The sequence below is a fragment of the Bos indicus x Bos taurus genome, chromosome 13 (genome assembly GCF_003369695.1).
Source record: "Bos indicus x Bos taurus breed Angus x Brahman F1 hybrid chromosome 13, Bos_hybrid_MaternalHap_v2.0, whole genome shotgun sequence".
In the NCBI taxonomy this organism is placed as follows: Eukaryota; Metazoa; Chordata; class Mammalia; order Artiodactyla; family Bovidae; genus Bos; species Bos indicus x Bos taurus.
This window is the reverse complement of record NC_040088.1, coordinates 43,804,582-43,817,916: the sequence shown is the minus strand read 5'-3', so window position 1 is coordinate 43,817,916 and position 13,335 is coordinate 43,804,582. Positions and strand designations below refer to the sequence as shown.

Here is a 13,335-nt window from a genome sequence, read left to right as displayed (position 1 = left end):
CACTCACCAGAAGCAAAATTTTTTAAAAAGCCAAAGTATTAATTGCTCAATCATGTCCCAGTCTCTGTGATCCTGTGGACTGTAGCCCACCAGGCTCCTGGGCTCCTCTATCCATATAAGTCTTCAGGCAAGAATACTGAAGTGGGTAACATTTCCCTTCTCCTGGGGATCTTCCCCACCCAGGGCTCAAACCCAGGTCTCCTGCATTGCAGGCAGATTCCTTACCGTCTGAGCCACCAGAGAAGCCCATAGATATTGAACGTGTGATATTTACTGTGTACTTCATTTTGTGAAGAGACATCCCTTTTTAAAACCCTGTATCTCATGTATTTGTTCATCTAACAAGTGTTTCTGGAGGGTCTGCTATGTGGCAGCCACAGCAAGGGTTTAAGGATCCATAGGGTCTCTCCCCCTTGCCCACTCCCCAGCTCTATAGTCTGTATGGGAACAACACATACACAAGAACTACACGTTCTATATTTGCAAAATCTCAACAACGGTTGACAGTGGGAATTTAAGGAGGGTTAAATTTCGAGCTAGAGCAGCCCTATCCTGGCCACTATAAAAATATGTAAGGCTAGTCAGCGCGCACTTTTAAAATTTCCTAGTGGCCACATGAAAGAGGATTAAAGGTGCAGTTAATTTTATAATTTATTTACTATGTGAAATGCTATTTCAATATATCATCCCTATTTTTTTAAATAGTAATGAAATATTTTACCTTCTTTTTTTCTTGCTAAGTGTTTGAAATCCAGTATATATTATATCCTTACAGCACACTTCTATTCAGGCACTAAATTTTCAGCAAAAATACATGGATCAGTATTTAGATTCCATTAAATTTACAACTGAAGAAGTAGTTTCACATACCCCAGTTCCAGATCTACTTGAGTTTCCCAGTAATGCAATTGTTCAGTTTTACATTTAAATGGGTTTACATGAAATAAGATGGAAAATTGAGTCCCTGGTTGCACAAGCTGGATTTCAAGCGCTCACTGGCCACAGGTGGCTGTTGGCTTCCCTGTTGGACAGCACAGACCTAGAGGGAAGGAAGGACGACAGAAAGCGGGCAACAGGAGCCAAGGTCAGGGGTGTGCATGGCAAGGACAAGGCAGGCCCAGGGCTCCTGGCCTCACCCTCTCTCCAGGATCCCGGTGACTAGCCATTCTGGGCCCTTAGGAAAGAAACACAGTTTCAGCAAACACAGCAAGGCAAAGCGGTAGAGAGAGCAACCTATTCCAGATGGAAATGACACCAGGTATTTATTTATCAGCCTCCCTCGATTTGCATGGAAGGCCGACCTGTCCGTCCAAGGACGCACAGGCAGGGTGCCTACAGTCACAGCGATGTGCCCCACTCCAGAGTGTGCTGAGCCGCAGTGGCCACGGCTAGAAGGCTGGGAGATTTGGGAAGAGTGGGCAGCAAACCACAAAGACAGTCGAACTTGCACTTATCCTTGGCCTGAGCCCGGCTGTCCTGTTTTTTTTTTTGTTGTTTTTTTTTTTGCTGATGGGCCCTGCGAGTGCATTTTTCCTGCTTTTGGGTTTTAATGCTGAATGTGTAAAACCCCAGGCAGATTGTGTAATGTCCACAGACCCAGCTGCTCCTCCTGCCCATTAAAGGGGAACTGCAGGCCCTAGGGGGTGGAGGAGGGCACCCCAGGATAAGGGGATCCATCAGAAAGGGTGCTGCCACCGGGCGGGCAAACTCCCTCTTGGTGGAGCAAGTGGGAAGCCGCCTCCCACCCCTCCCCGGGGACCCCCCCACCCCACAGCCTTCTCCCAGCTCCCACTGTTCCTTTTTCCTCACCTGGGGAAGGGCTGGGCCCTCTGTGGGCAACAGCCAAGCCATTTCTCAAGAGCCTTGAAGCCCAAAGCCTCACGAACCTTCCTGGGAGCCCGCAGCTGGGCCTGGCAGCATTTCCAGCCCTTCCAGTAAAGGAATGCAGTTAAAAGCAAAAAGAGAGAGAGAGAAAGGAAAACACCACACTCCAGCATAGCACCTCCCCTCCAAAGCCATGCATTGCCAGGCAAGTGTGCTGTTTGTGATGGACAGGCCGAGTGCACTGTATTTACATTCTTGTGTTCACGATAATGACTTTCAGATTTTTGGAGCTCTCCAGCTGACAACAAACCCCCAAACCCTCCACCTCCCCATAGGCCTCCCTCCTCCGACGGCGGCGACGACGGTGTGAGTCCGGCCTCCTCGCGTCAGCTCTGCCTGATAAATGGAGTGCATTCTATAAAAACCAGGACGCCCTCGGAACTGGAGTGCAGCCAGACCAACGGGGCCCTGTGCTTTATTAATCCCCTGTTCTTCAAAGTGCACAGCCAGGACCTCGGCGGGGGCCCCCGGCGGCCCTGCACTCGGACTCCCAACGCGGATGGCACCGAGAGGCCTCGGTCCCCGCCGCCCCGGCCCCCGCCGCCCGCTATTCATAGTCAGCCCGCCGGCCCCCAGCTGGCCGGGCCCGTGGCGCCCCCGGCCGGCATGCCGGAAACCGTCGCCCTGCACCAGCCCGGGGACGCGGCGCGCCTTGGAACGAAACCCACCCCCGTGCCTCCACCCCGGCTCAAGAAGCAGGCGTCTTTCCTCGAGGCGGAGGGCGGCGCCAAGACCTTGACCGGCGGCCGGCCTCGCCCGGAGCCCGCGGCGGGCCCGGCGGGCGGCGCAGGGGGGGGCTCTGCCCCGGCGGAGACGGAGGCGGAGGCGGTCCTGGCCTCGGGGGATTGCGCAAGGGCCCGGCGCGCCGCCGCCTCGGCCTCGGCATCCCGGGCCCCGTGGCGCGCGGGCCGCCAGCGGCTGAGTGACATGAGCCTTTCCACTTCCTCCTCCGACTCGCTGGACCTGGACCGCAGCATGCCCCTGTTTGGCTACGAGGCGGACACCAACAGCAGCCTGGAGGACTACGACGGCGAGAGCGACCAGGAGACCATGGCCCCCCCAATCAAGTCCAAGAAGAAGCGGAACAGCTCCTTCGTGCTGCCTAAGCTCGTCAAGTCCCAGCTCCGCAAGATGAGCGGCGTCTTCAGCTCGTTCCTGACCCCGGAGAAGCGCATGGTGCGCCGGATCGCCGAGCTGGCCCGTGACAAGCGCACCTACTTCGGCTGCCTGGTGCAGGACTACGTGAGTTTTCTGCAGGAGAACAAGGAGTGCCACGTGTCCAGCACCGACCTCCTGCAGACCATCCGGCAGTTCATGACCCAGGTGAAGAACTACCTGTCCCAGAGCTCCGAGCTGGACCCCCCCATCGAATCGCTGATCCCCGAAGACCAGATAGGTGGGTGCCACCTTGCCTTTAAAATACATGTGTGTGTGTATAGAATTGCTTATACATACCAGTGGAATTATTTAAAAACAGAAATTCACAGCCGTAGAAAGAAACTTAGGGTTATCAAAGGGGGAAGGGGAGGGAGGGAGAGATGGAGAGTTTGGGATTAACAGATACACCCCACTGTAGGTAAAATAGGTAAGCAACAAGGACCTACTGTAGAGCACAAGGACCTATATACTTAATAGTTTGTAATAACCTATATGAGAGGAGTCTGAAAAAGAATACATATGTGTGTATCTATATATGTGTGTGTATATGTGCTCAGTCGCTCAGTTGTGTCCAACTCTGTGCAACCCCACAGACTAGCGCACCAGGCTCCTCTGTCCATGGGATTCTCCAGGCAAGAATACTGGAGTGGGTTGCCATTTCCTCCTCCAGGATGTGTTTGTGTACATATATCTGAATCAGTTAATATACACCTGAAACTAATAGGACTTTGTAAATCAACGTTCAATAAACGACAAATATATATATATATATATATATATATATATATATAGTATATATATATACTGTGGCCTGGCAGGACAGTGTATCCTGTGTTAGTTCTCTTGGGTGACGTTTTCTCCAGAGTTCAAAACAGCAACACACTCCACCCCCTGGGCTCATCTGAACTAGAAACACAGCTTCTTGAAGTTGACTTCATGTTATATACCTGGTTTGGGGGCTGAGCATCAGGCTCAGACACGTTTTGGGGAGCGACTAATGGGAGCCGCAGATGGGTCTGTTCAGGGCTGGACCATTCTGGTTGCCTGCCTGATTTTGTGCTCTGTGTGGGCTTTGAGGGTCTCCTGAAGGTGTGTCTCAGCAAGCCATGGGGGTTTGTGCTGTATTGGTTGGAAAGTGCCCTTTTTTACCCTCAGGAGGGCAGAGGCCACGGTGTGCAGCTGGGTGAGTTGCCACAGGGAGCAAGCACCAGTGCAGCAGAACGTGACAGCATCAAAGCCCCCAGGGAACCCCTCCCTGTCCCCCTTCTTCCCAAAGGGAGACTGCCCTGCTGGCTTCTAATCACAGAATTCAGTAAGTTTGGGAGTAAGCAAAAACAAAAAAGTCAAATGGACAAGTTTGTTTTGTGTATCTTTAAAAATAAGTATCAAATTTTGGACGTCACATGAAAGGTGTTTTCTCCAAAGTCAAGGGGAAATAACTTTCTTTCTAACTTCATTGGAGAGCTGAATTGCTAATGGTTACTTTGGCCAAGGGAAGATTGAATTTGGCAAGACCTCTCTTTTTCCAGGGCTAGAGTCTTAAGAGATTTTTTTTTTTTTTTTAACTTCAGAAGATTGACTCTGAAGGACAAATTTCAGAGACCTCATTCACTGGGCAGCAGCAATCAAAAAGAGCTACCCGACATTTCTAGGCCGTTCATAAAGCAAAGCTGGAATCGGCTTCTTTCTGATTGGGTCTGTTTGTGGAAAGTAGTAAACAGCGTGTGGTTTGCCGGTGGGGTCTCCCCGCCTCTCTCTCTCTCCCCCTCTCCTTGAAGTGAGTTTCAGCAGCTTTTTTATTTTCTCACAAAGGAATCAAAGCCTTGTTTGTTTTCCTGTGGCTTGCGCCTGGGTGGGTGGGGCGTGGTTAGAGCCCGGCTGCTGGAGAGAAAGCTGGAAGGAATGTGCCCCAGGATGTGCCTTGGGGATGGAAACCCTTGCCTTCGAGACAACGGAAGAGCGGCCCGGGCCCTCTCGGTCCCGCCCCCACCCCCAGAGCCTGCCTCTCAGGGGAGACCGGCTCAGACCCCGCACCCGGCGGGAGAGCCAGGCGGGCGCTGATGTCAGCGCTGGGCTATGTGGCCGCAGTGCCAGCCAGCCCACGGAGACGAGGCTCCTCCCTGGGGAGCCAGGCCTTTCCTTCCTTCCCCGCCGATGCTGTGAGCACCGACCGAAGCTGCCGGTCCTTCCGGCGGGTGCGGGGGACACTCTCCTCCTAGCTTCTCGGAAGGTGCCAGTTCAGATAGGGTATTGCTGTTGGTTGGAGCCCCGGATCTCATCTTCTCCAAAAACAGATTTGAATGTGGTCAGCAGTCTTTGACACAAACGCTTTGCTGCTCTGGAAAGATAGAGCTTTCCATCTAAAAATCTAAGGTCCTGAGGAGGAGGGAAGCTGACATCCAGGCTGCCTGTCCCAGCCATGGCAGTAGGTCTTGGCCTCAGCCCTGTGAAGCAGGCATCCTGTGCCCTGGCAAGGCTGGGTTCTGCCAGCTGGAGCCAGGTGTCCAGGGCTATCCCGGCCTAGCCTGTGAAGCTTCTGAACTTTCTTCTTTGGATTCAGAGCCTGTTTTTTTGAGGGGACTTCCCTGGTGGCCCAGTGGTTGCCTTCCACTGGACCACCTGGGAATGTGGGTTCAACCTTTGGTCGGGGAGCTAAGATCTCATGTGCCTCGTGGCCAGAAACACAAAACATAAAACAGAACCAATATTGCAACAAATTTAATAAAGACTTTTAAAATGGTCCACATTAAAAAATCTTATAAATTAAAAAAATTTTTTTTACTTTGTTTATTTGGCTGTGCTGGGTCTTTGTTGCTGCACAGGTTCTTCTCTAGTTGTGGCAATCACAGGCTGCTCTCTAGTTTCGGTGCACGGCTTCTCATTGTGGCAGCTTCTTTTGTTGCAGAGCACAGGCTCTAGTGTGCCGGCTCAGTAGTTGTGGCACACGGATTTAGTTGTCCAGCAGCACATGGGATCTTCCCGGACCAGGGATCAAACCCGTGTCTCCTGCATTGGCAGGCAGATTCTTAACCACTGAGCCACCAAGGAAGCCCCCCAACCCAATTTATTTTTTTTAAACCCTGTGTTTTGAACCTTACCCCAGTGCCCTGCCAGAGAAGGCAATGGCGCCCCACTCCAGTACTCTTGCCTGGAAAATCCCATGGACGGAGGAGCCTGGTGGGCTGCAGTCCACGGGGTCGCTGAGGGTCGGACACGACTGAGCGACTGAGCAGCAGCAGCAGCCTCTCCCTTGCTGGTGCCTGTGTTCATATTTTCTCATAAGAAACTTAGGAGATTGGAAAACATTGTTTAATTGTGTTATGCACCTAATAGGAATATGATATTTGTCAATTATATCTCAATGAAAACTAACTTAAACATTTAATTTGTAAATTCAAGGGAATTAGGATAGTAGGCTCACCATTGGTAGAGGAAGCTCAGAGTGCTACTGTCTGCGGACGCGGATGTGGGACACACTGCCACACTTTTTTATTGGTTTGTTTTGTTTAAGCTTTTGCATTAAAGCAGATGCTTCATCTTATCTGTTGCTTCATCAATGAAACCATTATTCTGTTTTGAAAAGTGCAGAGAATGTGCTGGGCTTTTGAAATTAAGAGGAAGGCGAGCCAAAGCAGAAGGTGACCTAAGAAACTCATCACTTGCCCAGTTGTGAGGAAAGATGTGATCCTAATGATTAGAAAACCAATCCCCTTAAATGTGCCCGTTTAGATTCGGACTCTGGCAAGAAAATGGAGTCTAAATGATCTTTTTACATATTCCTAAATGAAGGGCTCACTAGTTTACTAAGACCTTGTTAACACAGTGATTCCTTTGAACTGTGTGATCAACTCACGGGTGGTACCTTTGTGTAGATTTTGTTCTGTTTTGCAAATTCAGGAATGGAGGTCAAGATGTATAAAGTGACTTGTGGAGGGTTATGCTGCTGGTGGGTAGGGGAGATTGGATTCAGCCCTGGTCTCCTCTGGTTTATCTGTTTATTTTCACCAATCTCACTTCCTGGGAGGTTATAATTCACTTTGAATGGATTCACTTTAAATGCCACCCCCAGGATTCCAAACCTCAAATTTCTTCAGAACCGGTATCAACTGATGCTTGTAAGGCTTTTCAAGAATACCAGTTGGATTTCTCTTCTTCTTCAAAAAAAATCTAGTTCTGTCCTCCTTTCCCACAGCTTCTGGGGGAGAGAGTGCTGAATGAGGAGGTGGGAATATAAAGCCTAGATCTACAGAATTCCATCCTTAAATTCAGGAAGTTGGAGGAGGTATCTCAGTGCTGTAACCCATGTAGAATTCCATCCCTCATATATAAAAAAGAACCATATGAACGCATGTGCATTTAGTGTTTGGATACAGTGCTAATCTTCTTCACAAAGGAGTTCTTCAGTTGCACAGAGAAAAGCCAGTGAAAAAACTAAATATCTCTCACCCAACTGCAACTTTGTCCATTTGCTCCTGTCATAGCCCTGTAGGGCAGTACTTTCCAGGTGAGAATGACACGATAAAAACAGTCTCAAAGCTGTAAAATTGCCAGCCTAAATGGTGGTGCCCTATCATAGAGAATTTGACTTCTGTTTAGACTGCTCTTTAAAGCACTGCCACACAAAACCTTGCCATGTAGAGGTTCTTGAGCAGATGTTGGTTGATTGACATCAGCTTTGCTCTCCTGATGGGAGGATAAGATAAGTTCCCATTTGACCCAGCTCCCTCTTGATTCCAGGGCCACATATCCTGTTTCCCTTTTGACAAGCTCTCTACCCTTCACACTGCAAAAGTGGTACGTGGAGGGACAAGCAACTGCTTTAACAAAAGCATGTATACCATTTGGCATCCTCCTCCAAAGCCCAGGATCGGTAACTTCATGGACACAGTGAAGTGTACTCACTCCTGAGTGCCCCGCCCAGTAAGATATAGACCCTGTGACATCATTTGTTATCCCAGCACATGCTCCTTATTGGTGGGTTTTCACATCATACCACTTCCGCCTCAGTCTCTTTCAACCAACGAGAGAATAGTCCCAAAGTGGGTTACAGCACTGAAATACCTCCTCCAACTTCCTGAATTTCAGGATGGAATTCTGTAGATCTAGGCTTTACATTCCCACCTCCTCATTCAGCACTCTCTCCCCCAGAAGCTGTGGGAAAGGAGGACAGGACTAGATTTTTTTGAAGAAGAAGAGAAACCCAGCTGGTGTTCTCAACTGGTATTCTCTTAGTCCCAACTTTCTGGTAGTGAAATCTACACTTTGCAGAACTTGTTGCATTTTTGTGGATACTGTTTTGATTTTCTTAAAGCAAAAGAATTTTTACTTCTGATTTGATATTAATCTTAAGGAAATCCCTCTGTTTTCAAGTCTTGTTTCAAGAAAAACAAAATTTTCCAACTCCCAAAATGTTAGCAATCCTCAACTTTCTACTTCATTCAAATTGCACACAAACACTCAACAAAGATACAGATAAGCCAACTGTATTTATAAAAGTCAGTAATAAAAAACAAGATACGGTTTTGCCTTCTTTAGTGGCTGTCAAAATGTGTATTTTTTCTGAAGAGTATTACCATTATTTGAAGAAAAAGTAGCCTTAAAATTCAATTCCCACATATTTCAAAGAGAACATCAATTTACTTACATGAGTGTTTTATTTTCTTTATAGAGAAATGATACTGAAATGTGGTTAAACACCAGAGAGCATAGTGTGCGTAAGAAAGAAGTCTGAAGTCATTCCTTGGGTTTTAAACAATTAAAACTGCCTTGCTTCATGTCATTTTTTTTAAATGAACATTCAAACCTGGGGATTCCCCAGTGGTACACTCATAAAGAATCTGCCTGCCAATGCAGGAGAGTGGGTTCAATCCCCTGGGTTGGGAAGATCCCCTAGAGGATGAAATGGCAACACACTCCAGTATTCTTGCCTGGGAAATCTCATGGACTGAGGAGCCTGGCTGGCTACATAGAGTCCATGAGGTCTCAAAGAGCTGGATACGACTGAGCATGCACGCATAAGTCTAACTCAAGCTTCAATATCTAGTGTGATTTGCTTTTAATTTTGAATTCAGAGTTTGGTTTAATCCCTTGAGTTATTGTGTTACCTGCTGTGTTTTAGACAGAGTCATTCTGAAAGGAGGCCGAGAGACACAGTGGTGCAGAGTTAAGAGTTAAACCACCTTGATTCTGACCTCTGAGCTAGTCCTTGTGTCCATGTCACCTGGAAGGAGAGGATCTCTTAGTACATTATCAAAAGGTACAGAGCAGGAGAAAGATCGACCTCTTGCAGCCTAGGAAAAGCACGTCTATACTATTTTTGAGAGTTAGTTTAAATAGACAGAAGACTGCCCCTCTTTTCCTGACTATAGCTCAGAAGACCCAAGGGAAAACACATAGGAGTTATGTATTCATGTCAGTCAAAGGGTAGTTTAAATACATGTAAAGTACATAAAAGTGTTTGGAATGCTTGGAAAGCACTTAGTACCCCGTCCAGTTCAGCCCTGATTTTTAATCCAGCTGTGCAGCCAGAGGTGACCATGTTAGCACCGAAAGACAGAAGCAGCTCCTTTTGCCCTTCTCGTACAGAGCGAGGGCCACTATGCTATTTCCTGACTTCTTTGAGGTAGGGACAACCAGGTTCCCCACCGTCCAGGGAAGGTCATTTAACTTCTGTGCCTCGGGGAGAGGGCCCCCATTCATTGTGACAGGGCTGAAGTGAGGGCCAGCACAGAGCACAGGCTTCCGTCCTGCCCCTTGTCCCAGGAACTGCGCAAACAGATGTGCCCATTGGTATTCGTGGTGGTGCACGTTTGCACTTCGCAGTTTGAGTTCCCCACAAAAGAGGTCTGCCTCTTGTCATCAAATGTTAACTTCTATTGCTTCTACTTTACTTTCTTGAAAGAATGCTAGAACTTGAATAAGCCAAGAGGCTGTGTGACCTCACTTCATCTTTGATCTTTGTCATGTAGGTTGCAACCTACCCCTTTTGGACATCATGTTGTTTAGACTTTGGGTTCTGTTAGAATTCCTGGCGAATACCGGGAATTATTTTGTTTTAACCAGGTTCAGAGTGCTCCTTCTGTCTTCCCTGCCCTGGGCGAGGAGTAGATGGCAGTTCAGAAGTTGCAGGCAGTGACAGTCAGAGAGGTGAAGTGAAGAGGCCAGAGTCACTTAGAAAGACACAGCTGGGCCAGCTGCCAGGCCACCTCCTCTCACTCTTTCTAAGACACGCGCCTTCGCTGAACTTCAGCTTCTGGACTCTCGCTTCCTCTTCAGCAGCAGTGGGGGAGCAGAAAGTGTCCAGACGAGCTGATGAGTGAGCCTGTCCTGTGATGGGTCCCTGTCTCGTGCCTGACTTTCTCTGGAATCCATGCCTCTGATCAGAGGGAAGTGACAGACCTTAGGCTTCTGTCCTCATTCCTAAGACGGGGCAATCATCTCACGGCTCTAGAGGCCGACACGTTTAGCGCTTCTTGTAAATCACTGCATTTACAGGTCTCACTAAGGCAGGGAGCTCTAGGCCGATGCCCCTGACTACGTCTCTGAGTGGATGAACTTTAGAACCAGTTGATAGGATCTCTATAAATATTTTCAGAAACTGTGTTTCCAGTGGGTTATCCAGTTAGCAATCGGTTTCTAACACTCACAGTGTTGTAGTGCAGACAGTTCTCCGGCATCGTTTTGTTTCTTTGTAGATAAACACAGTTGACATAACCAGAGTTCTTGGGCTTGAGTCCTGGCTCCCCTTGGCAGCTGTGTGGCATCCATGTCTCTGGGTTTCCTCAGCGATAAAATAAAGAAATCACAGTCCTCCCACCAGGGGTTTGGTGGAGGAGCTGAAGAGTCAGTGCATGTAAAGTGCCTAGAATAGCATCATTCTTGGATGTAAAGCAACCAGAGATGGTAGGGGAAAACGGATAGTAGTAATTTATAAGCCATATGACTGATCTGATCTTTTGTTCTGAGCTAGTCCACATTCTGAAAGATTTTCTGTTCCTTTTGTTTCCTAAAATCATTTTTCCCTCTTGCTTCATAAGCACGACCTTCTTTTCCTTTTGGAGAGACTCAGGTACTGGGTCCTTGTCATTTGGACTTTTTTTCTTATTCATTGTATTTATTAAAGATTTGTGAGGATGGGGAGGGGTGATTAGGAGTGAAGACATGAAAAAGAAAGCAGAGAGACCAGTTTTTCTTATTTCTAAATTATAGCCTTTTAAAAATGTTCTAAAAATTTGTTTCTTTGGGGATTTTAAGGCAATGGGTCCTGGATGTCAACCCTCCTAGCAAATTTCCACTGTTGCATTTCCTACTGAGAGTAGAGTTTGTGGCTCAAAGGTCAGTATCAGCACCCCTTCCCTGGGGACAAGGATGAGTTGCTCAAGAGACTCACTCAGCTGGCTGGTGACGAGCTGTCTGCTGTCAGCCCCAGGAACAGCATAGAACCTTTTGGAGATGGTTTGTGTGTACACTCTGGCCCTGAGATGATCAGACTTGCTCGGAATTTAAAAGTTGCCCTTGGGGTTCAAGGTGAAAAGCCCAGGCTGGTCTCGAGGTGTTTTCGGTTGGCTTGATTTATACACATGGCTATTGAGGTTTAACGTGTATCCATGAAGTGTATAAATTTCAAGTGCTTAGCTTGACAATTCTTTATCCATGTATCAACCACAGGCATCTACCATCTCCACCTCCTGAGAGTGTCCCCCGAAGCCCCGTTTATTTCTCAGGACGACTGCCATCCCGACCTGTCATCATAAATTGGTTTTGCCTGTCCTTGAGCTTTGTGTAAGCATCGTGCTAAAGGAGACAACTCTTGTGTGTCTGGCTTTTTTTATACAGATTGTATCTTGGAGACTCAGCCAGTTGTGTCCAGAGCAGCAGCATGCTCTTTTTCATGGAATGAATCTTCCATTGTCTGCATTCCATTTTCTGAATTCCATTGTGTGTATATCTCCTGGCATCTATGCCATTGGGTTGGGCCTTGGGTGCTTTCCAGATTGGGCCTGTTATGAGTAACACTGCTCCCAACATTCATGTGCGTCCTAATTAATGATTGACGTGGCTTTCTCCCCCCTTGGTGACCTCCTTCCAGCAGAGGGAGGGGTCACCAGGAATGTGGCTGCAGAATCTTTAGATAGAGCAGTAAACTGGTGAATGTTTATGAAACACCATGAACTTTAGAACTAAGAAATCATTGACTTTGAAAAGCAGGGTGTTCAGTTTTATGGGCTCAAACAAACCATTAGACATCTCCAAGTCTCTGTGTCCTTATCTATAAAAAGCCCTATATCTGTTTCCTTATTCTATAAAAAGAATATGAATAGTCATATTGTGCAAAAATAATAGCGATACTATAGAATTAGATGAGATAATGAAATAAGGCCTAGCCCAACTGGGCACTCAATGTTAATTCCTATTGTTGACTTTTCATCCTAGTGGCCATTGGAAGTGAAGTCAGAGATGCTATATGACTTTCTAGAAGTTTATTGACACAGCATAACCAATGCAAACTTGGTTTTAATTTGTTTTAAAACAGTAATTTGTTTTAATGCCAGATGTGAAGAAATGTTGTTCTGTTTTTCTTCTTACTGTATAACCTCTTTTGCTTCAACCTTGGTTTCTACAGGTATGTCCTGCTTAGATTTCTCTTTGCCTCTGATCTTCTAATAATAGGTGATCATTTACAGTCTGTGTCATCTGATGTCTCTCGGGAATGCCAAGGGCCAGAGAGATAACTTGGCTATTTCTGTGGGTTCCTGGGCTTCCAAGATGAAATCGTATCCCCAAGTGTCGTATCCTAGGGGTGGTTGCTACCCAGGCAGCTTTGATGAGAACGTGAAACATTTGAGATGGAAAAACTGATGTGGAAGAAGCAGAGAGAGCTTCTCACGGCACAGACCCTCTTCAGACCAGAGCTCCAGCTTCGTGGTCCTGGTTACTGTACCGTCAGCTCCATTGGGCAAACCATTCCAAGAAAGAGGGGGAAATAATGCCTCCCACACCTAAGGGTATTTCCTAATTCTGAACAGAAACGCACTTCAAGAATTTTTAAATTTTCACTTTGAAATCAGCTCAGACATTCAAAAAAGTTGCAAAAAGTCAATGAAGAAATCATGTCTGCCCTTCACCCGGATTCCTGGTGTTAGTGCTTTTCTGTTGACACACACACACGCACTCATGTGCACACACACGCTCACACACACATATACACATGCACACATCCCCTCCTTTTATCTAAATCATGAGCGCTAGTTGCAGGCATTGTATCCCTTTTTCCCTAAATACTTAGTGGGTATT

General features: G+C 47.3%; 1 protein-coding gene and 1 long non-coding RNA gene across 9 annotated transcripts in view; one reads left to right on the top strand and one right to left on the bottom strand.

Moving 5' to 3' along the window:
* Window positions 1–13,335, top strand: part of RIN2 (Ras and Rab interactor 2) — a 207,762-nt gene that overhangs the window by 181,053 nt on the left and 13,374 nt on the right. For all 7 annotated transcript variants that reach the window (XM_027559602.1, XM_027559603.1, XM_027559604.1 and 4 more), the window contains one exon: window positions 2,105–3,280. In XM_027559602.1, the coding sequence (XP_027415403.1) occupies window positions 2,105–3,280 (1,176 nt within the window). The remainder of the gene's footprint in view (window positions 1–2,104; window positions 3,281–13,335) is intronic.
* LOC113903469 lies at window positions 456–2,632 on the bottom strand. Of its 2 annotated transcripts, XR_003514129.1 has the most exons (3): window positions 2,553–2,632; window positions 1,810–1,928; window positions 456–1,174 (listed from the first exon to the last, which is right to left on the bottom strand). It is a non-coding gene; the product is annotated as an uncharacterized LOC113903469 (long non-coding RNA). The 2 variants fall into 2 exon arrangements; XR_003514128.1 differs by lacking the exon at window positions 2,553–2,632 and having other exon boundaries at window positions 1,810–1,979.